At 39.8% G+C, this 24,451-nt stretch overlaps 1 protein-coding gene across 12 annotated transcripts in view; it reads left to right on the top strand.

Moving 5' to 3' along the window:
• vav2 (vav 2 guanine nucleotide exchange factor) overlaps positions 1–24,451 on the top strand; it is a 200,014-nt gene that overhangs the window by 163,429 nt on the left and 12,134 nt on the right. For 5 of the 12 annotated variants that reach the window (XR_004555512.1, XM_034125851.1, XM_034125856.1 and 2 more), the window contains exons 5-17: positions 1,863–1,968; positions 4,281–4,379; positions 6,734–6,802; positions 8,385–8,485; positions 15,769–15,868; positions 17,212–17,307; positions 19,772–19,840; positions 20,031–20,117; positions 21,117–21,205; positions 21,295–21,427; positions 21,788–21,802; positions 22,920–23,029; positions 23,184–23,285. Coding sequence is in view for 11 of the 12 variants with exons in the window: in XM_034125851.1 (XP_033981742.1) it covers positions 1,863–1,968; positions 4,281–4,379; positions 6,734–6,802; positions 8,385–8,485; positions 15,769–15,868; positions 17,212–17,307; positions 19,772–19,840; positions 20,031–20,117; positions 21,117–21,205; positions 21,295–21,427; positions 21,788–21,802; positions 22,920–23,029; positions 23,184–23,285 (1,176 nt within the window). In the remaining variant the exon portion in view is untranslated. The remainder of the gene's footprint in view (positions 1–1,862; positions 1,969–4,280; positions 4,380–6,733; positions 6,803–8,384; positions 8,486–15,768; positions 15,869–17,211; positions 17,308–19,771; positions 19,841–20,030; positions 20,118–21,116; positions 21,206–21,294; positions 21,428–21,787; positions 21,803–22,919; positions 23,030–23,183; positions 23,286–24,451) is intronic. The other 7 variants (XM_034125852.1, XM_034125858.1, XM_034125860.1 and 4 more) reach the window with 4 other exon arrangements.

Raw genomic sequence — 24,451 nt, forward strand, 5'->3', positions numbered from 1 at the left:
TAATACAGTCTCTGAAGGGATTAGAGCAAAATTAATCTTCTTCTCAAAAACTTCCCGTCGTGCATCACATCAGTCTCAGAGTTCAGAGAAGACACTGATGGGACGGCACGGACCTCCCACACCGCCTCCTCCGTATTCAACATGAGCCACTTCAACTTAATGAAGAGAGAAGAAGCACGGCGCCCAGAGTGAACCAAGCCACCTCAATTAAAACTTCAAACAATCCCCGCACGAGCGTGACGACAAATCTTAATATATGATTGAGTACAGCTCTGCCTCCTCTGATTTTTATCCAACATTCACACAAGAAGAAATATTTAAGCAAAGATAGCAGATGTAGAAGGTCATATCAAGCCATAAAGAAAATCCAATGACCTATAACCTGTGCCACTTTTTAAATATGCATGATTTAATAAAGTAAAATCCCTACAAAAATATTCCATTTCCGGGGATGTTAAAGTGGAATTACATTTCCTGTCTGTTTCGGGGCCGGGACAGCCAGGTTACGGCCCCCATTAGCCGAAGGATGAAGGATCTTCCTCAAGAATACTCAAACAGGTAGTTGGATGAGGCTCTTTTCAACCGAGAAGAGACATGGCCTTTTGGCTTTCGCCCACTCGGATCACAAAACAGCAAGGAAGGCATTAAGTGTCATGCTCAAGGACATTTTAGTAAAGCGGACACTTGCCAAGCTGGAACCCTGGTCCTCCTTTTCTGAGCATGTGGAGGCAGTCCAGATAGAATTTAAACATTTATTTCACTTAAAAAAAGGTGAGGACAGGCGCAATGCAGTGTTAACAAAAAGGATACATGTCAGAGAAATTAGGGTACTTAAAAAAGTTGCGTCGAAAAGCACACTTGTTCTCAGAGCCATAACTTGATTGTTTCACAGAGATTTACACATTCATTATGACTTACACTTTAATTATTTATCTTTCTATTTTCATGGAATAAATGTATAAGTCAAAGAAAAAGGACGACTAAAATACTTCATGTTTTTAACTTTCCTCACCTATCAAAGTGCTTCAGCCATATTTCTCTATTTATCAATGGGTCAATTGCATATAGCAACAGGGACTGCTAATAGCTAATTCAGCAGATTTGTAATCAGGCCTGTATGCCAAAATATTATAGCCCAAAGCCTAACTAACTGAATATTTGGCAGCATTATACTGCCTCCACCTTAGTACATTAGAGGTGGATGTAATTGTATTTTAGCAAGACAGTAGTCGCCAAGCTATAAGCCTGGTCTTCCATTATTTAGCAGGCAACTCCTGCAACATTTATTTATTTACACTACTTAATCATTTATTTCCTTTTTTAGCGAACCTAAAGCTCCCTGGTTATTAACTACATCGATGTGGGCTCATCGCCAAAGCGTATTCCTGCTGAGGCTCCTCCACTGCCTCGAACAGTTCCCCAAACAATAATTGCTTTTACAGGACAGAGGGAGATGCAGTGTGCACTCGCTTAGCATGAGGGACTTTCCCCAGAAGACTCTCCTCTCCACAGCCACTGTCTGTGCTCTGCTGGCTGCTCGCCTAATTAAAGGTCAGTTAGCTAGCTGGGTGCCAAAGCAGCATAAACACATTTAAGAGAAATGCCACTCAATGGCGCAACTCATTGGAGGTTTGTGAACATCGAGTGCTGGTCCCTTCGACTCAAAATCTAATATCACTCTATAGGTGAGGCTCGTGAGAGATAATGAGCTTGTGCTGCTGTGACTGCTCCGTGCCTCTCAGCTGTCAGAGCAGTTTAAAGTTGAGATATGAGCCTTTTTGGCAGTGTAAAAGGATTTAATCCTGAAGTGAAGGTTGTTTGAGGATACAGTCGTTCATCTAACTTGTGTTTTTTTCCCCCAGTGAGCATGACTTGGGTGAGGATGACATCTACGACTGTGTGCCATGTGATGACGATGGGGACGACATCTATGAGGACATCATTAAGGTGGAAGTACGACAACCCATGGTGAGAATAGTTTCACAATCCCTGCCCTTTTATCATTACTTTCCTCAAATTTAGAATATGATGCTTGCTAAGGTGTGTGAATAAAGGGTTGCATTTCTTAGTCACCTTAGATGATGGTCTACCTGGTGACCTTCAGTCAAATGACTCAAGTCAGATTTTAATTTTCGACGTCAAATCCGTCACTTTAGACTTGACTGAAAAAAATCAGAAATAACTCACCTAACACGAACATACTTGCAAATACCTTCGCTCATATCCAAACATGAATACATTAGTTATGTAGAAAGTGTGCCACAGGTCATTTAATTCCCCTTCATTTCCTGAATCAACTATCAATATTGCTGTTCAATCATTCTCGTAGACACATAATTAGTTTGAACCATCCAATGGCATCCAAGGAAGTTGCAGGAGCACACCAGAAGGACTCAAGTGAAAATACTGAGAGCCAGTTGAAAAATAATAATACCAAAGATCATTTCATTTTGGTACAAAAACGACACCTAACCACTTAGTCTTGACTTTAGACCAAATCTTTACTTGCAAATTAATAATTTGGTACCAACCCTGTCCGGTAGACAACCCTTATTACCAGGAATGATTCAATGAACAAGTAGTGCTAGGAAAAGGAAACACACTTCCTCCCACTCACCATAGCATTTGCATGATGTGATATCTCTTGACGCGCTCAGATCTTTTAAAACAACCGGTGATGAATGTGACCTCTGACTTGCGCTGCTTTGCCTTTCCCCATGCTGCAGATCAGATACATGCAGGTGAGTGCCGCTGTGCTTGTGACTCACCCCACCCTGTCAGTTACCTCCCTCTAACACTTCATTTAAAACAAACTCATGGCATCCCAAGAGAATGAGCGGCCAGTTAGATAATTGACCCGTGTCCCGGGGTAAAGAAGATCCCATCTGGTTTGAAGTCTGACTCATGGCCCAGTGGAGAGAGTTGTGACTTCAGCTTTGTGACGGCAGTGTTAAATGACGTCACCGAGGACCACCAGCTGATGAAATCCAACCTCAGAGCACCAGAGAAATAAACATATTTCTGCTGGCTTTCAGCCCTGATTTGGAATGGTTGATAACAAAGTGGAATAAGGCTTACATCGCTACAGTGTTAGCCACAGATTTGTATATTATCTGCACTGATTATCTGTCAAATGTGTTCCAGATGGCCTAGCTTGTTATTCCACAGTTGGGTTGCTCATTTCACTCGCACAACATTTTGAAATCTGCATAGAAATGGAGCTGAAATATATACGTTTTGGATATGCATTCCAGTATATTTTCCTTTCAAAGAAACACATGTTTATGTATATGTACACATCTTCATCTACATAATCATAAATATAACTTATGTATAGCCCACGCATTCAGTGACAACAAATGCTAACACACTTCTCTTTCCCTCCAAAGTCTTCACCAATTCACTTTACTCTATAGCCAGACATATATCAGTCACTGTGGGTACGATTTTTACAAGGCTCAAGTTGATTTGGAAATCATATCGTCTTCATTTTAACACACTTTCTTTCTTACTGTTTTCTTTTGTTTGTAAAGCTCAGTCAAACGACAGCACTTTATTTGGACTTATCTGTTCATGCACAGATGATTTTTGAATGGATTTTCCCTATGTTTCCCATTCATTTCTAGACAGTACGAATACAATTTAGCAAATATTATCAATTGTATGCCAATGCCTCCCTGGAAAGCGTTATTGATTAATAGATTATCCTGGTGAAATAAAGCAGAACAGACTCTTAAAACCAGCTCGGGTCTGGTAATCCATCACTTTCAACATTAGGTCTGCATTCATTTTTGTCAATGTTACATTATGACTTCATGGTGAATTGATTGGAAAAAAGTCTGCACTGCACTATCTCGTACAGATAATAGCCTTTGATGGATTACACAACTCAAGCCATTTTCAAGAGAGTGCTAATAGACTCAATAATGTTTGGGAAGAAATTGGAACCAATGGCCGACTGGTAAAGCAGATGAAAATATTGCAACAGCACAGTTTTCACAATGTGAAGCTTTTGTGAGACTGAAAACATAAGATGAAAGAATGATGGTCCTTTTATGAAAAACATGTCACACATTTAGACAGATACTCAATCAGAAACTGGCTAGCTTGATCTCCATTTTGCAAAAATCATAAAAAAACAAGAAAGACTATCATTAAAGTTGTACAAATGTAGGACTTAGAAAAGCAGATACAGTGGTGTTCATTATTAGAGATAATTCATTATCCAAAAGCATGCAGTGTAATTGTCCTGATACATTATGCTTAATTGTCTCCGATAGAAGATGGGAATGACAGAAGAAGACAAAAGAAATTGCTGCTTAGTAGAGATCCAGGAGACTGAAGCAAAGTACTACAAGACTTTAGAGGACGTTGAGAAGGTGAGTCTCACAAAATGAATGTCGATATGTGCACATACATCCGAGTGTTTTCATACATGTTCATTTGTGTTCTGGCACATGCAAGGTTGCATCAGAGTTTCCTTTTTGTCACTTCTTCTTTGTTGGTGTCTCGGGCCGGGTCACAGCATGGAAATGTCAGCTATTGGCGGATTCATTGGGGAGCAGAAATGTCACAGGAGCTGATCGATAGGGTTATTATTGGCTCGGCCCCCAACAGGAGACACTGATCCCTGGGGCTTTAAGTATAGACCTGCACATCACTGGACCAAGGACATATACAAAACACACACATGCACAGATACAAACACATGTACTTGCAACCAGTATTGGGAAAGTTCAAAAAAATAAATCCACTACTCACACTTGACCAGGTTGGGGTGTAATGGGATACATGGAATTACGTTTTTTGTAATCAGGATACAAAAAAAGGTAACTGTATTACTTTACAGTTACAGAAAAAAATGATTACAATTTTTAAATACATTTCTAACTGAACAATTATACAATCTGATTCACACACTGTAATATGCACATTTTTACATATCTTTGTTATATATTGTAGAATGTACACATTTTTACTATAATTCCTGATATTTATATAAAAACATTAATATTTAATTTTTGTTGGATTATTCTTTGGACACTTTTTTACTTTACCTTCTTATGTTTGTATACATGTTTTTAATTTAATCTAAAATAGCTGAGATTAAACTGTCACAAAACCCAATCTCCCTTAAACAAATTAAGTTTTCTGGTTAATATGCTTCCCCACACAAGTCTTGAAAAAGTACCTGTAAACGTTTTAACTGGTTGGAAATGTGGGCATTTTTTTGTATATAATGCAGAAAAAAATCTCACAATACAATGCAAGTAATCGCAAAGCACCATAGTCTGCACACTTTCCAGTCCATCCAATTTATTCTTCTGGCTGAGAGGCAGCGTGAAGCAACAGTAGGTAGGAAATGAAGCGCAGCAAATATGGATCATACCACAAAATGTGTATGTAGGTTGATTTAATTGACTGTGTATGGGTACTGCTGCTGCTGCTGCTGCTTCTCTAGGTTCTAAATCTAGCAACACTAATGTGCCAAATGATTCGAGTGGGTGGATGATGAAAGCATTTTCACAGCTGGATGGCAGAACCTGCAGAATGCTCTGATGTTGTTCCTCTTTCACTGATTTATGTGCAAAATAACAGGTGAGATGTTTGCGTTATTATTTTCTCTTGACTTTGTTTACATATTTGGTATCGACTTGAATATCACTAAGTATTCAAATAGCGCTCCGTTAATTTAATGATACTTGCATTTGGGTACTGAATACAGTTTTTAGCAGATAATTGTATCATAATACATTCCAGCCCTGCACATTACATATTCATATACAACTCCTAACATTTTAATGAGATGCTAATCTTGCATACTTCTCAAAAAGTCATAAACATATTTGCCTCGCTAGTATGTTGTTTACCTACTCATCACATTCTCTTTGTTTGGTCCTGTGTGACAATAAATAACAATTATATTGTAGTTACACTTCATGTAAAAAATGAAGAATAAAGCTAACCCTACAGTTCTATTTGTAAAGTACAGAGAAAAGACGACGAATTAAATTTCCATCCCTGTAAAACAGCGAGCTCCGTGTGCTTTAGCAGTCATAAACTCTCCCACTTACAACATCTCTCTGTGCTAATGTTCCTTTGTTGGCGTCGGTGCTGCTAACACATCACTTTCCGCGTTGACAGATTGCATCCGCGATTTGATGGTAGCGCCACAAATCATGCGCTCCACTAATTTCATTAAACTAAATGTGCATCCTGTGTATCCCGCCTCGGACCAACGCGAGACTAAATGAGAATAAATAACCCTCTCGTGATCTGAGGACTCGTCAAGCTTAATTGGGTTGGGGTTAATAAAGGCTCATTCCTTCATTGCTTCTTAGTTGATCTATTTGTTATTGTTATGATGATGGAAAGTGACAACCATGAAACAACTTTGGAGAAATAATAGGCAGGTTCCTCTTGTTGAAGCATTCCTGCAGCAGGGGGAAGAACTTTATCCTGATATTAAAGACTGCATCCTGTGAACAACATTATGGTGGCTGCATTTTTTACAGTGTAGCTTGGTGTTGATTTTGATGTTGCTGCAGTTAACTTTAAGGTTGTGCTGGCCTTCAAAACAATCTTTACATGTCTGCTAAAAGCTTTGCCAGAAGTTTATGACATTTTATCAATACGATTTTTAACATGAAAAACTGAAACAGACGTTTTTGAAAGAGTGGCTTCACTTATATTTGTTCTTTTCACTTAACGTTTCTTTTTTATTTCTCTTTAGAACTACATGATCCCGTTGAAGCAAGTGTTCACCCCACAGGAAATGGAGGCTATCTTTGTCAATCTTGAGGTAAGAAACCGCCGAAGCAGAACAAAGTGGTGTCTATACAACACGCCTGGATGTGTCTCAAATTAAGTGAATAATTCAATATGTGTACAGATGGCTGAATGAATGGCAGGATGTGATGTATATATGTATATTAAGGGATAACAGTTTGCAAAATGCATGCTCTGATGTCACAGTTTAATGTTGCCACCGCAGTCGGGGAAACTAAATATTCACTCTTTTCTCATTTGTTTTGAAACGCTTGTCAGTGGCTCATTGGTTATTGCTGTACAACCTGGTCAATAATCAACTTACTACACAAAAAAACGTTTAGTATTGTGAATTATCTTAAATTCGTAAAGGAACTTTAACAGAATTTAACCAGATGCTTGAATTGTTAAACAATCGGAAAAACTAATCACAAATGTTATCATTGTTAAATAAAGCCAGCAGTATCTTTCAACTACCTGTGATTAGCGGATAACAATTGATGAACCAACAGCAGTTTAAAAAGAACATTCTTAATTTAGTTTCGACACTTGCCAACACATACATTGTAACTGCAAAAGGAACTTTAGTAGAGTGCAGTTCTTCACCCTAACAAAGATGAGTTGACTATCGTAGCATTAGAAACAAAATAGCAGCAAATATTACAAAAACACAAATGTATCCATCTCTTAACTTGAGTTACTCTACTGTATCAAAATGAATCAGGAAAGGAATTAATCTGCAGATGTTCAAAACGAGAACGAAAACTGTCAAACACAACACAAGTCAAACTGTAGCCTGGAACAGACTCGCTAAGGTTTGTTTTAGACCACTGCCTGGCTGAGAGGAGTAGGAGTAAGCAGTACAATCTGTATTAAAGAGTCCATAAAATAGGTTTTTCCAAAATTGTAAATCACAAGAGCATACAGTCATCCCAAAAAATATTAGGCTGATGTGTCCAGTGGTTTGTGAGATTAGCTGCAGACAGACAGACACACACACACACACACACACACACGCACGACCAACCACATTGTCTCCCCACAGGCTTACGTATGGCGAAGATAATTAGACTGCATTGGACTAGGACGACTGCAATCATTTGAATCATAGGGCATACCAAGGCAATATGTAAGGAACGTGCTGCAGCCTGCTGAACCTTTAAGGATGAATACATGAATGCATACCTAATGTTTTTAAAAGTTTTTTTTAAGCTTCTTGCGCCTGTTGAACATGACAGAGACTATTTGAGAATTACTTTTTTTTTGTACTTTGTTATAATTATTATTATAAGTAAAAACACATATATATATATATATATATATATATATATAAATATTATTATTATTGTTGTATGTTTTGTTTCTGACATGTTCAATAAATTGACTAAAAAGTCAAATGTTCTGTACATCCTAGGCCATCTACAGTGTGTATATATCTATACGTAGAATTATTGTCTTGGTGGACTTAACCTCAAATTTTAGCTGATGGCATTGCCAACGATTGTTACTTTTACATGTGCTTTTAGGGGTTACAAAGACTTTAAAAAACTATATTAATGCAGTTTTTTCACCCTTAGAATGGGTAGATTCTAATATTATGTCTGTTGCTCACTCAGGATGTAATCAAAGTCCACTCCGCCCTCCTACGAGCCATAGACCTGAACATGTTGAGCGGAGGAAGCGGACTGGGGAAGATCTTCCTCGAATTCAAAGAAAGGTAAGTGACCTGAAATGTGTCTGGTTTTAGACATGCAAAAGCTGTTCTTTTTTGGGTTCATTGTGTTGGGAGCAAGCGGCAAGAGGCTGCAACATGTTACGTATCATGTTGAGTATCCGCAGATCTGTCGGGGGATTGCTGGGATTAGTGTTCAAAGAAGAAGTCGATTAAAACAAAACACGTAGAGCTGAAAAGCTGAGGGAGCATGTAACCAATTGTTCCCCATTCAACCATAACAGCCAAAGTAAATCCACTCAAGACTGTCCCCTATCACAGTTATATTCCTTTACAGTGTTGTCTCCACTTTCACTGCCACATTATTAGCCAAAGTTTTATGTTCCTCAAACACATGACACAATCTCAAAATGCATTAGGAGTAACTTGAACCGGGAAATCAACTGACTTCAAGTATTTGTTGAAATCAGGTTTTCAAGTGCAGCCACCTGCTTTATCTGCTCTGTATCAAGATTGGAACAAATAATTTTCATTGGAAAGAAGTTTAAATTATACTGCACAAACTTTTGTATCTATTTATTTGGTATTATTAGTGGATTTTTTTCTGGAACAGCATTTGTATCCTCCATGCTCCACAAATACTAACCTTAAAAGAACAAACTCATACCACAATACTCTAAAATGGCAAATCAGCTTTATAAGTATAAGATTGTTCTTTGTTGAGCAGAATTGATCCAATCTATTTTAAAAGCCATCCACCCATGTGAAAGACACAGGTTCAAATCCGACATGTGACCATTTTCCGCGTGTCATCCCCTTTGCATCCACCTTTCAGCACTGTAGCTTCCATCAAGGCACTGCTTGTCCCCCCCCCAAGCAAAAACAAGAAAAAGTATATACATGAAAAAAAGAAAACATTTGTGGGAGTAATTTAAAGTATTTCCCTCTTAAATCGTACATATTGCTCATAAAGTAGATGACAGGCATATAAAACACTTCCACTTCTTTTAAAAAGTTATATTAAAGGACTTTATTGGAGACACAAAAATGTTATAGGAAGGATATTTCTGTGCTGCGGAGATTAGAAAACTCAGGGAACCGTGTAAGCCGAGGTTTATTGGTGAACAGGGCTTTCTCTCAGATGGATCTTCATCTGGCCCAGCTGCTGAGCAGCGTGTGGATAATTTGCATCCCTGAGGGGAGCAGTGATTTGCCTTCCTGCTGCTGCGAGTGAGGCTGCTTCATAGGTAATGGTAATGATGGTGATGATAGGCTCTGGCCCTGGGCATGATTCCACACACATCCATGGATATGCCACTCTCCTCCAATGATACACCCATTACTGCAAGAGTGAGTCACACACTCCACTGCCTGTGTGTGTGTGTACCTGTTCTTGCATACATGTATTACACTCCTTTTTCACATTTATCCTGATAACATACTTTTTCCCTCCTCTTTCCAAGCGGAAACAGGCAGTCGGCGTATTTCTCTGGTCGGCGTCAGTTTGCATAGGTAATAGTCTCGTCCCAGGCCTCTACCCTTAAGCCTAGAGGGCCGTGTAACGCAGAGTTAGTGTGACACTACAGACTCCATTCCTACTAATCAACAGAGGCAGGCACATACTCTCTCCCTCTATCTTACACACGCATGCACACACTCCTTCTGCATCTCCTTCCTTGTTGTAGCTCATCTGACTCCCTCATCTGATGGAGCTTTGGTTGGAAATATTCATTTGCACGCAATCCCAGATAAGGTCCAGTAAGCCAAAGGTCCCTGTAAAGGACTGGGCGGATGCCTCATACAAGCTTAAAGGATGCACATGAAGAGAGGGAAACTGGGGACATCCTGAAAGAGATTTAAGGAGAAATAGTAGTTTTTGCAATTACATCATCAACATTATTTATTTACTTTAGGGGTTTTTAGGCCTTTTTGTTATGGTCCTTAATAAAAGCTAATCTGGCCCAACATCTTTTGTTTTTTAATACAGTACATGCAAAATATTTCTACTATAACTCCACTTTTTGACATGAAGTACATTGCACCTGAACCTTACACCCATATGGGATTATTGAACATCAAAACAAATGACCTGAATTTCCGGCAATAACCTCCCCCATTCTTCTGGGGAGACTTTCCACGAGATTTTGACACTTGGCTGCTGGGGATTTGCCCCCATTCATCCAGAAGAGCATTTGTCATGTTGTGACTGATAAGGCGATGAGGCCTGGCTTACAGTTGGCGTTGCAATCTATCCCAAAAGTGTTGGACAGGGTGGATGTTGGGGCTCAGTGCCAGTAAAACTATTCCACTCTAACCTGGGAAAATCCATGTATTCATCGACCCAGCTTTGTGCTTGGAGACAGTGCCATGATGAAAGAAGATGGGAAACAGTTGGCATAAAGTTGGAAACAGATTATACTAAAATACCATTAATATTTATAGTAATTTGAACTAAGAGGACCAAAGCTTTTAAAAGAGCCCAAGACCAAATAAAGACCTGTAGTCGATGGGGTTGTTTGGTAATGGATTCAACCTTCTATCTCTGACAGAAATATGTAACATTTACCTTCTATTCATTCACTGATGACATATCGCTCATTGTTAATATTTACCTCTAGCGACATTCTCAGAAATGGGAAGCTGGGTTATTTTAAGACCGACGGTTCATTAGATTTGCAGATTCTGTGCGTCACAGGCTTTGACTCTGCATGTGATTGACATGTACGCCGGCCTCATTATGAGCCACCGCAGTGTCTTGTCCCTCCTTGGCGATAAGCAACAGTTACCAGGGGATTTGGACCTTCACAGCGCCGCTCTCATCAGGCATCTGGACGATTTTCCTGAGGACCTGGCTTGGCATAATTAACTCTGTTATCTATGCTTGTAAGTAGCTCTGACCTTTACAACAATGTGCTTGTATCGCCTTCTTTCTCACGTTGGTGCGAAAGATGAAAAGCTTTTTTTTTCTTTTTCTATTTGCCTTCAAACTGAATGCCACGCTGAAAATGTCACGGGTTTATCTCGACTACTTCTCAATTCTTAAACAGCCCAGCTGAATGGTAAAGTGCGCTCAGGAGCAGCTCTAGAAAACTAAATGGGCATCTGAGTGCCCTCTTGTTGATATCCTCATTTGCGACATTCCCCAACTCATTTCCGGAGTAATCTGGCTTCCTGATATCCCCGCTCTGCCTAATCATGGCTGCACTTTGAGCCTCTTTATCGGAGGTCTTTGCTTCATGTTCTCCTCCATTTGCTGTGTGCTGGATATGTTGAGTGGAGGTGAGGGGGTCCCAATGCCAGAATATTAGGCTGCTCCACAGTCTGTCACTTCTGGTTTGTTGGAGATTGGCTCGGCTCGCAGGACTTTACAAGGGCGGGGGTTGAAGTTCCCAGGGCGCCGTTGCTCAAAATGGCATTTTCTGTGAAATAACATGCACCACAGCGTCCTTATTATGAAATAGACCTGCCAGCACAGCAGGGCCATATCACTGCTGCTGAAGAGAATACAAGCAAGTTTTTTAATGCACCAGCAAACTCTCTAACCCAACGGGGAACTGTCTGAAACAACTATGCCGTTTAGAGGCTACTGGGCAACTTCTGATTTTCCTCATACCTCATTTTCCTTTTTCAAATATAGACTTCTGCAGGTTTTATAATGTCATAAGAGAAAACTTGCCAATTTGGTCTACTTGGGGAAAAAGTCAAGGTACCCTGTGGATTATAGCTACTCCTTATGAACGGGTCCCAGTTGTGTTTGTGTGGTGCTAACAAAACTAGCAAAAGCACAAAAGAGGTAGGTAGAGATGCAAGCAAGTAAACCTGATTATTGTTATTCAATTTCTAAAAAAACTTGCCCTTTGCAACTATTTTACGAGGAAGGAAAGTCATTCACACTTCTGTTGGACCAAATATATTATGATAAGTAACATTTTGAAAGACGGACTAACTATAGATCACTGGGAAAAGAGCGGTAAGAGTGGTGAGATAAATAAGTCTTTCTTATTAAGTCGACACTGATGAATACATACGAACACTATTAGGTAGCCTTCATAAACTATACTAAAGTCCTTTAAGAAGAACATTCCTTAACCTTTATTTTGTTCTCCCTTATTTTCCTTTAATATTTCCCTTTTCATGCCTGTAATATCTTCCATTACTTTAACTGCTATCATGGTTCCCACAGTCAAACCAGAAGCCTGAGTTCTTTGCATTGGTTTCCTGATAACGTACTGTGTGGCGACGAGTGTCTCTTAAATATGACCTTGGATCTTCCCTACGCTTCACAGTCCACCCGCTGCCTTACAATTGATCAAGGCTCCCATTAATCTCAATCACTTTGTCGTCCTGGATGGACAGGAGCTGATGGGAGCTGTCTCTCTGTGTGTGGATCAAGTCTTAATCAGGAGCTTATTAGCCCAGGGCCAGTTTAACCAGGCTGGGAGCCCCGTTACAGGAGGGCTGTAGTCAGAGCTCAGCGGGGGCTCCAGGGACGCTCCAGGGATCATCACTGTGGATCTCTGTAGAGAAGACGATGATCAAGAGATGATGGGTCTTTCAAGAGGAAGATTTTCTTTCATTGTTAAGAATTCCTCCTCTGGTGAAACATGCGATGATTGACACTCTTAACATTGACAATAAAGACATTCCTCACCTGCCATATTGTGTTTTTGTAGCAGTTGAGTTTAAGATGCAAACATTTAAAAACCTATGTTCGACTAGAATAGCACAATGCCGTTTCAAGTTGTGAAAAGCATTGCATACTGTATATCTGCCCTATGAGTCAGATCTGCTCCATAATAGAATGGGTTCTTCGTTGGCCCATATTACACCCTCCTACCAAGTCTCATGAAACTAAGGCGTGTAGTTTTTCTGTAATATTGCTGACAAACAGAAAAACCAACAGCCAATTGGTTTTTTTTGTTCCTTTTCTACTATGCATCAATACATCAAATAATCACAGCAGCCCTTGATGTGGGTAGCCATAAATCAGTTATGCTTCTTAAAAAAAAATATGGGTACTTCTCAATGAAATGTCAGTCTATTTAAGTTTTGTTTTAATTCAACTTAAAATTCACCACATAAATGTAGCGGGAAGAGGATGAATTGATATGAATTCGTACTCCCACTGCTTCATCAGAGCAGTTTGCAGTCCTCTTGTCTGCCACACAGATCTATCGGAGGCCTGATTAGACTTCAGGGTGCCAGCTCTCTGCACCGCTCGAGACTCAGATTAAGAGACCGGAGTGCCAACTCCACCGGAGGGGGGGGGGTGTTGGGTTTAGCACTTCACCAGCCGTGCCAATGCCCTACTTTGACTCAGCGAGTGAGCAGGAGGAATGTGTGCCTCTTTGCAGTGGCATCCTCCAGGCAGGATGACTTTGAACTCCTTCCCAACTGAACCCACAGATCTGTGTCAGCGTCCCATTGTAGTATCTAATGAAAACAGCTCTCATTTCCTCACTGCTCCAAATTAAGAGATTTGTTTTCCACCTCACACGCTGATAAGAGGAACTCTGCAAAGCAGCTGATATTAGACAACGCCTTGCATTAGCAATCTGAGATTACATCAAGAGGAGGCCGCCCCTCCAAATATTGCCCTGGGATCAGAATCTGGTCATTACTTATTCATGGTATTCACATATACTCCTAATCACACTACATTTATTAACATATTCATTTAGCCTTTCCTCTACAGTGCCAAATGACTCTCAAGCTGACCTCTGAAATTGTGTTTATTCATCTTTAAATGAATGTGCCTTACATTGCCGAAAGGCTGATTGTGGACTCAAACACCAATCAAATGTTCCTCTATGTTTTTACAAAGATATGATTTATATTCCAACCTTTTGAAAAGAGCCTCATTAGTCCGTATTAAGCCTCATTTGTAGATTTTTAGCCATATGCTCGGCTGGAGATGTTTTTATGAGCTGACGTGTCTTCATTAGTTCCCGTACTCGCAGAGAACAAGCTGAGAATATCTGAATCATAATCCCAGCAGTGGATTTCTCTCTACGGACATGAATGTTTCATCTTTTGGAGCGTGAATATACGGTTGCAGAGGGGCCGTCTGGGAGTAAAAGTAGTTAACGGCTTAAAAATGGATTAATCAGCAAGCCAGAGAGACTGTGAACAATACTTTAAATTGTTGACAGTTAGATCATATTGCTTATACAACTGTCTGACTGTACTTGTCCACCTTGGCAAACACATAAGGTAGTGCACAATTCACCAGTTTTCTTCTTATTTCTGTGTGTTTTCAAATGTTCCTCTGTGGCAGGAGGTCTTTTTGGGTGTAGGTCTTGGTATGCTTTTATTTTGACACAAAATAATACTCCAAAATACATAACAGTTGCTTGAAGCAGTTGAAAAAGCTTTCAGAGGGAACTTCAGGTCTTTAACCCGGTCCCTCCTGCTCAATTCATTTTGATGTAAACTAGAAAGCTGGATCCTAATTGGTCACTGTACATTTCTCATGTTTTTATCAATGCTGCCATTGCTTTTATATAACTCATGCTGTGTGATTAGGGAACTATGTTAAAAGCTCTCCACTAACAAAACAACAAGTGTTCAGTCGATATACACAGTATACTATAAAAAGGTACTGCAAAAAAAAACAATGAAATCAGTGAGGATGTGGATGACGACATTACAACATAGTTTCACTTGTATTTATAAAACTACATTATTTTTTCCTAAGATTATATTTATGAAATAAGAAGAAACCGATCATCATGGGGAGACTGTGGCTGCGAGGGAGTGCGGTCGTCTTTCAACCAGAAGGTTGTGGGTTCGATCCCAGCCCATGTAGTCAACATGTCGATGTATCCTTGGGCAAGATACTTAACCCTGAGTTGCTCCCGATGGCATGGCCAACGGTGTGTGAATGTGTGTGAATGTGTGTCCTAGAGTAAGGTACACTGCTCTGTATGAATGGGTGTGAATGGGTGAATGACACGTAGTATGTAAAGCGCTTTGAGGGGTCTTAAAGACTGGATAAAGCGCTATATATATACAGTCCATTTACCATTTACTTTTGTTTGGCTTTTTTGCTGAAGATTTATGAAAATATGTTTTTGGTGTGCCCACCTCACTGTCCAATCTTGTTTTGGAAACATAATGATTGACCAAATTGTGATTTCTGGCACATAATAAACAGCCCTGGCATAATGAACCACTTTCATGCGTGACTTTTACCATTAGTTGTAGTGTTTCCTCCCTACGTCCCATGAAGGGCGATGAGATGTGACAGTACATTTAGATTAACAGTGTATTTAGATTAACAGTGGTATTTAGATTAACGGCTGTTTTTGACTTGTGTCCTTCCCCAGGTTGTTGATCTACGGTCTGTACTGTAGCCACATGGAGAACGCACAGAAGACACTGGACGAGCAAATAGCGACACGGGAGGACGTCAAGATTAAAGTGGAGGTAACGCCCTTCACCTGTGACATCCCACTGATTTAGTGCATTGCTGTGAAAATAATACATCACAGTGTGAACACAGGCTTCTATTTCAGACTGAATACTGATTCATGAGCAGGTAGGATTCAGCACATCTTGCTAATGGACCTAAAACCTGGTTTAATGTGGAATGGGACAGGGGCTTAAATTACAAAATAACACCATACAAAAAACCTTATAAGCCACAAGACCATGACAATAGAAATGTTCTTCCACCTCCAATAGAATTCAACATATGTAGGTTATTTCCTTTTTTCTTTTTTAAACATTAGTTTCCTATATTCACTAAATGGCCAATAAATCCTTTATCAAAGACAGTTAGGAAGTTTATGCAATTTATGCAACCATTTACATGTTTGCACTTTACAAATATCTACAGAAAACGACATCTCTTACGACATTAAGTATGAAATTCAAATTTGCTGTTGAATAAATGAAGACATTGAATAGTTAATGACATACATAAATGTATAAATGTGATCCAAATGTTCCGTGGTCATGCACAAATTGAGATAAAATCAGAGAGGCAAATAATCTCATTTGCAAATATGCCCTTAAGGACTGTTTAATTCATAATATTCTGATGTACTGAACTCAACATAACCCCAGATGTATTGGCGAGTGTATTGTGGGCAGAGTGGTGGATTTGTGGTGAAGGCCTTCAAGATGTCTTGCTTAATACTCACCAATTCTTACATGGGAACAGTCGTATCACATGTATGGGTCTATTGAAACTCCTTCTTTGTATAAAGTGATAATAGAAGAATCGCTAACACACACTTAGCATGTTTAGAGAAATTGCTTTAAGAGCTGTTGTCAAAAACTCTGAGATACACTCTCTCCAAATAGAAGATCTTTGTACCGGGATATATAAGCTTCTTTTTCCACAAAACCCTTATTTGTAGAGGGATAAGCTGTCCTTGTTGCTGCATGGTGATAGAAAGTGAATAAAGAAACGCCTACACAAGCCACTGTGATGAAACCTCATAGTGTGACACATACAAAAGACAGTTTCTAACAGAGCCTGTGCAGAGTTTATAAAAACATATTCATTAGTCAGAGGAATTTCCCAGTCAGCATTCAGGCCTACTGCATCACAAAGCTTTTGTTTCCCCTCAGAATAATAAACGGGGCTCGTTGTTGCTGATGGAATGCCGAATGAATGTGTGGAAGTGGTCACAGCAATACAACAAGACCCCATGAATTATTAAACAATGAATGAATGCTTGTTAGTAGGAAGGAAATGTGCTTTGTGGCCTTATGCAATGTGTAATAACTGCCCTGCTGCTTGTGTTGTTGTTCTTCCTCAGGAATGTACTATGAAAGTGCAGGAAGGGAAGTTCAAGCTGCAGGATCTGCTGGTGGTTCCCATGCAGAGGGTGCTGAAGTACCACCTACTACTGAAGGTAGGAGGCATCTTACAACATTATTTCTCTGGATGCTCCATGTGTTTGGAACGCAAAATGCTTATTACATTCCATCTTTTAAATATCAACACTCATCCCTGCTTGAAGCACAACATGTGTATTTGAAAGGTTTGAGGCTTGCTTCTTTGAATTATGACACGAGGGGCCCCTGGTCATAAACACACGCCCTGACACCATTCCTACATAGAAGAAAGACACACAGACTTTGTGGTGGCTTTGTCTCTTTTGTAGTTGTTTTGTATTGCGTTGAGTTTTGTGCCTGTTTTTGTTTGTTTCTCTTCCCTTTCTAGTCATTTTATGCCTTTTTTTAAATTAATTTTGTAGTTGTTTAACAAAGGTGACAAGTATTACAGGTTAAAAGCATAGGTCAGATGTCTCAAAGTGTACACATTAATTAATTATTTTTTCATTTTGGCTATTACTTAATAACCAGTCTGAGTCTGTCTTTATTCCTTACTATAAGCTTCAACTGGGGACCTTCCTGTCATTGTTTTCTTGACCTTTAGCTACGCCACAAATTCTGTTTCTGTACTTCTATGTTGCCCTTTTGGAACATGCTGCATGCTTGCCTGTGTTCTTTATTTTATACTTTTCCTTTATGAATTATGTCCATTATTTTGGTCCTGACGTATGGTAATTAGCATTTTGTGTATATGTTATGTAAATATTTAAATAATGTTAGTTTGTGGTTACCTACAATTTAAAATGATGATTTAATCAATTTGATTTCCTAATGAATCATATAAAGTAATTAATTACATTAGATTAGATTTCTGCTTCTCAGGCAGTTTAGCTCGTGTGATAAACAGATTCCCCTGGGTTACCTGGTAGCTATAATCATTATGTAGCCGTGCATCGATGCCCTAATATGAACATATATTTTAAGCCCAATGACTAGCCACACACATCCTCACCATTATTCCTCCCTGGAGCTCTCCTCCTGGCGATGAAACAAGACGGCCACTGTAATATCGCCCATGATTAATTGACTTTGCATCTCAATTATGCATGAGCATATGAGTTTATGAAGCGGTGCCTAATGGAGGCGAGCGTTGGCTTCAGGTGATTGTGGGGCTTCACGGAGAGCGACTTGTCTATTAGTCTGTATCGAACCCATGCAGGAGCCTCAGCCGGGCACTGAGGTCAAATCAAGCGCACTCTAATCCAATTAAACGCACCCCATTTCACTGCATCCAACCGCTTTGCAGTGAAACACCGCTGCACGGCCCGGGGGCGCGTCACACTGACACGTCCTGTTTATTTGTCCACTCATGCACGTCTTCAGTAGATGTTGTATAGATATCACCACGGCAGCGGTCCCTCTATCCGGTCATGGTGCGAACACTTGGCTCTTTTCATCTTTTATGTACTTTGGCTGCACTCTAAATAAAGTGAATTCAGCACAGTCATCTCAGAAGTGATTCTCCTCCAGCAGGGTTTGAATAGTTGATGAATTTGCAGTGTTTTTATGAACCTGTGTGAAAGCTGAGTTTATGGGCTGTGCTGTGAGTCGTCGGGGCGGTCTCGCTTGAGGAAAAGTAACACCACGGTATTAAAAAGATCTGCTGAGTCGTTAGATCATTTATATACAATTAAAGTTAATTAAGGTGAAATTAAGCCTAATAGGAGAACTCTCGTCCTTGCTGTGCGGCTGCTGGTGGGAAGCCTTTGAGAGATAATGCTCGTGTCGCCGCACTAATGGCTCGTACTGGTTATTCAGCATGGCTGCACAGTGGGGGTTAGACCGGGGGGGATATCTGAAGGTCATGCCCTCTTATAGCTAGCAGGTGGAAGAGAGTTGTCATAGCGGGAAAAGCGAAATGTAATGCATTGAAAATACATCTATCAACGGGCCCTATTATGCTTCTTGGGATTTTCCCTTTCCTGTAGTGTGTCATATACTGTAGGCGAATGTGAATGGTCTGCAAAGGCTAAAATCCTCCCGTTGTATTAACTTCAGTTTGTCTATCAATGTCATCAACGACAAGACAACATTTGGTTCAGTAGTGTGTTTATTTCTTAGTTTTTTTAGGACACTGCTGATGGAGCGGCCAACTGGTTAAACATATGGCACAGTTTCAGTTGTATTTATAAAACTATAAAAGCTTTAATGGGATTTTCATTTCACACAAAGCACATGGCTCTATAGTATTTTATAAATCATTCCAAAAAGCTAATGGAGGAGACATGCCATCCTATTTCAAAAAGATGTAACATTTCTGTCATTGACTGACTCTGTGGAGGAATTAGCTTATTGCCATAAAGCTTAAAGAGGTCTGGAGGCTAGTTAGCAAACGTTCAATGTAATGTATGTTTCTGTCTGACTCAGATGTGTGTCAGTGTCAAACACATCAGCTATACATCCGTTACAACATCTCCTCTCATTACTATAGGCTTTGAATCAGGGTGTTTACTAAATATGAATAATGATCTCCCTCCACAGGAGCTGTTGACTCACTCGGCGGACCGACCGGAGAGACAACAACTGAAGGAGTCTCTGGAGGCGATGCAGGTCAGTGTGCTCATGAGTGAGCTTTAAGACACGTTACATAATAACTCAACAGCGCTCAGAGCCAAAAGCTGTATAAAATGTTTCATACAGCTACTGCGCCTCAAAGGGCCGTACATCTACGGTGATATGACAGATGTCAAAAGGGATTCTCAGTGTAAAGGCTGAAAGAATGTTTGCCTTGCTCTCCCAGGACCTTGCCATGTACATCAACGAAGTCAAGAGGGATAACGAGACGCTGAAGAAAATCAGCGAGTTCCAAAGTTCAATAGAGAATCTTGTAAGTATCGTCAAAGCCTTTATTTTTCAAGTTTCTTAGGGCTTAATTCATCTTCTTACTGTAGGTGAAGCCACATGGACATGACCTGACCTGAGTTTCTAAGTAGTCATTTCAATTGAGAGACTTTTGTATATATATTTTTTTTCGTGCTTTATAAACTGGTTTGAAGTGGGTTGGTTAACAACCCACAATAATACTACACCCACTGTTCATCAAATGTAATCAAACCACACACATACTGTACACACACAGTCTGTTTTTTTTAACTGTTACCAGCATTTGAATGAAGAAGTGTTTTCTTACTTTACGTTCTTTGCTTCTTTAGAAACACATATATCAGAGTGGTATTTGTTTCACATCTTTTACCAAAATGTCATCCACAGCAGCAAAGTTTAACGTTGTCACATTACAGTAAATAATATAATGGTAACCTTGTATCATGAATCTATTGTTCTGTTTTCATTTACAAAGCTAGATTTTACGTCTTTGCAGAAGACATTTTGAATATAAAAAGTAATACACTGTCTAACGTTATCACCAGGATGGGATTCAATGTTTGTGGGAGTGATTATTCACTGAGCATTAACCCAGAAACAATAACCTTACCGTGCTTCCTCAATGAATGATTTAGTGTTTATCTTCCAGGCTGATGTTCATCTTCTGTTATATTTCCAAATATTTCCAATGGGACTGTCTCATTCTCTGTTATCACTTCCTATCTTCATGTATTGTTCCTACAGAGGTGCAACTAGTCACTGGGTTCATTTTGGCCTTATAAATATGCCACATATACAGTAAACAACTTGTGGATGTGGATTACCAGGATGGAAAAGAAACAGGGACTGAATATCTTCCGAGATGTATCATTTAGTAGTAATCTATTATGATTCTGTCTAAAATTCAAGTGGAGATGAATTAATCATAGTTTCTCATTAAATATAGAAGTTATAGATATATAGAATAAGTGGATTGACATGCTGTGTGTCCTTTTGACCGAAGCAGCAGGTGAAACTGGAGGAGTACGGGAGGCCAAAGATAGACGGAGAGCTGAAGGTGTGCTCCATCGTCAACCGAACGAAACAGGACCGGTGAGAACGATCTCTCCAGAATAAAATACCTCCAGAAATCACATATTCTTACAGTTGGAAAAACAATTAATATGTGTGTTTGTCTTCAGGTATATATTCCTGTTTGATAAAGTGGTCATTGTCTGCAAGAGGAAAGGCTACAGCTATGAGCTCAAAGAGATTATCGAACTGCAGTCATATAAAATGTCCGACGACCCCATGAACAACAGAGACATGAAAAAGGTAAGAATCACGCTTTTACTTTGAAAGGACCAAGCTAAACAATATGTATGCAGATGTTGTAACGTCCCGCGTAATCATTACAAATGTTGCCCTTGAGCTGAAGGATTTGTTGATGGTAATTTGCAGATGTAGATCTTATGAGTAATGCGTTGACGTTTCATATTATGCATTGTGCTCGCCCATGCTTGAGAAACCATGTTAATGCAACGAAGGACATTTAGGATTCATGAATTCGTACCGCAGTGCATTTTGCCACAGATCTAACATGGCTTTTTTGTTTTGAATCTGCATGTGTCTGTTCATGTTTTGCATGTGTAACTGGCTCTTTCTCTGGTGTCTTTCTTTTTGCATGCTTACCAGTCCAGTGGAAAAATGGTAAGCTCAAATTGACCCTTTTTATTTGACTCATCTTCTCATAATGGCCTATTTATTGGCAGTGGTGTTTTATGGGTGTCATGCTGTGAATGCACGTGCACTCTCCAGCTTTTGGAAATATGCATCGCTAAAGCATGTGAAGCATCTTGTAGTTCAGAATTAAAGGGATAGTTGGGATGTTTAGAAGTGGAGTTTAATGAGGTGTTATCTATAGTCAGTGTTACCTATAGTAGTTTCGGTAGGCGAAAACACCCATTTTGGAGAAACAGACAGGAGAACGGGCACAGAAGTTAAGCATTGTTCTGTGTGGATGGGGGCTGCAACGAATCATGGCCACTTACAAAAAAATGTCCACCTAAAAAGATAAATAACAGTTCATATATTTAGAATATTTTCACTGCTGTATCTTTTGAGACAGCTATAAAGTATGAAGCTGTTATCAATACTGTCTTCAAAAGCCACCAGAGTCCTATGTAAAAAAAAAAGTGTAATTTAATCTTGCATAGCACCACATTTGCTGTGTACCTCTGCCTTGACTGGTTAGTTTGTTTGTGTTATTGTTTGACTTTGGTTGGTCCGGATTCACCTGAATAACACAGTAACACAGACTAACTAACAAATCAAGGCAGCAGTAAACGGCAACCTCTGTGTTCTGTGAGTACAAATTACAGGTTTTTTCAATGTCTGGTGGCTTTGGCGAGAGCGTAAGCCACAAACTACATTTACAGCTACAGTTCCCAATCGGAAACAGAAAATGTATGCATTAGCTCATGCTAAGCCCTCATAGCAGTGAAAATACAGACAATTGAATTAATATTAATGTTTTTTGGGTTATATGTTTTGCTGCTGCCCCTTAATCAGCAGCTCCCTTCCTGTTCTCCCGTCTGTTTCTCCAAACTGATTGTCTTGACTGACTGCAGTCTGACATGGTATAGGTACGTCATACAACCCCACTTTAAAACATGCAAACTATCTCTTTAGATGTGGTGATATTTAAAGTAGGTTTTTGTACGGATTTTTATGAAAGCTCAGAAATCACTAAGTTATTTGCCTGTTTTTGTCATTGCCATCCACATATGTCTCCACCATCTGTCCCTCACTCACTTCTTCTCCCCAGTGGTCATACGGTTTCTACCTGATCCACCTGCAAGGGAAGCAGGGCTTCCAGTTCTTCTGTAAAACAGAGGAGACAAAGAGGAAGTGGATGGAGCAGTTTGAAATGGCCATGTGAGTACGATTACACAAAAGGGTTGGTAACTTTCCTGGAAATTCACTTGAGAAATCGTCTTTAAATAACCAGATGGAACGTGTCTGTTCTTTTTACACTTAATTAAACACTGGAGAAATCAAACAAATCTCATTCATTATTGTTTACTTCCAGGTCCAACATCAAGCCAGAGAGAGCCACAGCCAATCAGCATAACTTTCAGATGCACACATTCGATAAGAACACCAACTGTCGAGCCTGCAAGATGCTCCTGAGGTAACTCCCTGATAACTCCAGTGCTGATCTGCAGAACAGCACATTCATATTCTACAATAAATAATGAATGCCTGTACTTCTAGACTTTCCGAGGACTATCATGTATCCAGCTTTATTCAGCAGGAACACAGATTTATTTAACTCAGTTGTCTCTACACTCTGCACAGACACTTACTATAAGAAATACTTGTATATACGCTCAGACATGTTATGCAACGTTCATACGAAGATACTGTATAGCCATGATTTATGCAGGGGTGAAATAAGAAGCCAGGTGATTGTACCTGATAAGGGGCAGGACTTTTCTGACACATCTTTAAGCAGTTGACCAATCACAACAGAGCTGGCCAGCTAACCAATCAGAGCAGACTGGGCTCTGGTTTCAGACAGAGGGTGAAAAGCGGTGCTGCAGCACAGGCAGTATGAGAAAAACAAAGACCTTTTTGAACATTAAAGCATGGAGACATGTCACAGTAGAGGCACCAAATACGAATAAGAAATAATCAATAACAGTTCAGTCAAAATAAAACAAACATAATTATGTAGGACAAGTAATAATCATGTACAAAATGTAAAGTAGTGTTATTAAATGTGTATGATGAACAAAGGGAGTGAAGTGCTAAAATGAGAGAATATTCTGCCACATTTGGTGAGAAACAGATAAACACACTTAAATCACAGAGGGAATATGTTTTTGTCTAGCGTAGCCTCTTATTAGTTTAAAAATCCTTGGAAACAAATATTTTTAAACCTTCCCCTTCCCAGCACTACCCGCTGTGTCCCGGAGCGCTCCCCCTCCCCTGTGAGAGTGCTGCTCCTCTGCAGCAGGGACAGCCCGAGTCACTGAATCACCACTTTCCCCTCTATTACAGTCAGCCGGCTAAACTCCACTCTGTGTATTGACCCACACATTTCCTGGCTGGGCTGACCTAAATTCACAGAGCCAGTGGTAGCAGGGACCGGCGTCCCCGCTCCCTGCTAGATGCTAATTACTGCTGCAGCCCCAGCGGATCCCCATCCTGATTTATGGCACTTACTATTCAACATGGCAGTGTGCAACACATGCGGCGTTACAGTACATGCAACCAATCTCAGTACTGCTCTTAAATGGAGCGAGTCGATTCTGTGATTTTAAAGGATCACAAAGTGGAAATGATGGAGCATGT

This window comes from Trematomus bernacchii, unplaced genomic scaffold, assembly GCF_902827165.1.
Source record: "Trematomus bernacchii unplaced genomic scaffold, fTreBer1.1, whole genome shotgun sequence".
NCBI classification, from domain to species: Eukaryota; Metazoa; Chordata; class Actinopteri; order Perciformes; family Nototheniidae; genus Trematomus; species Trematomus bernacchii.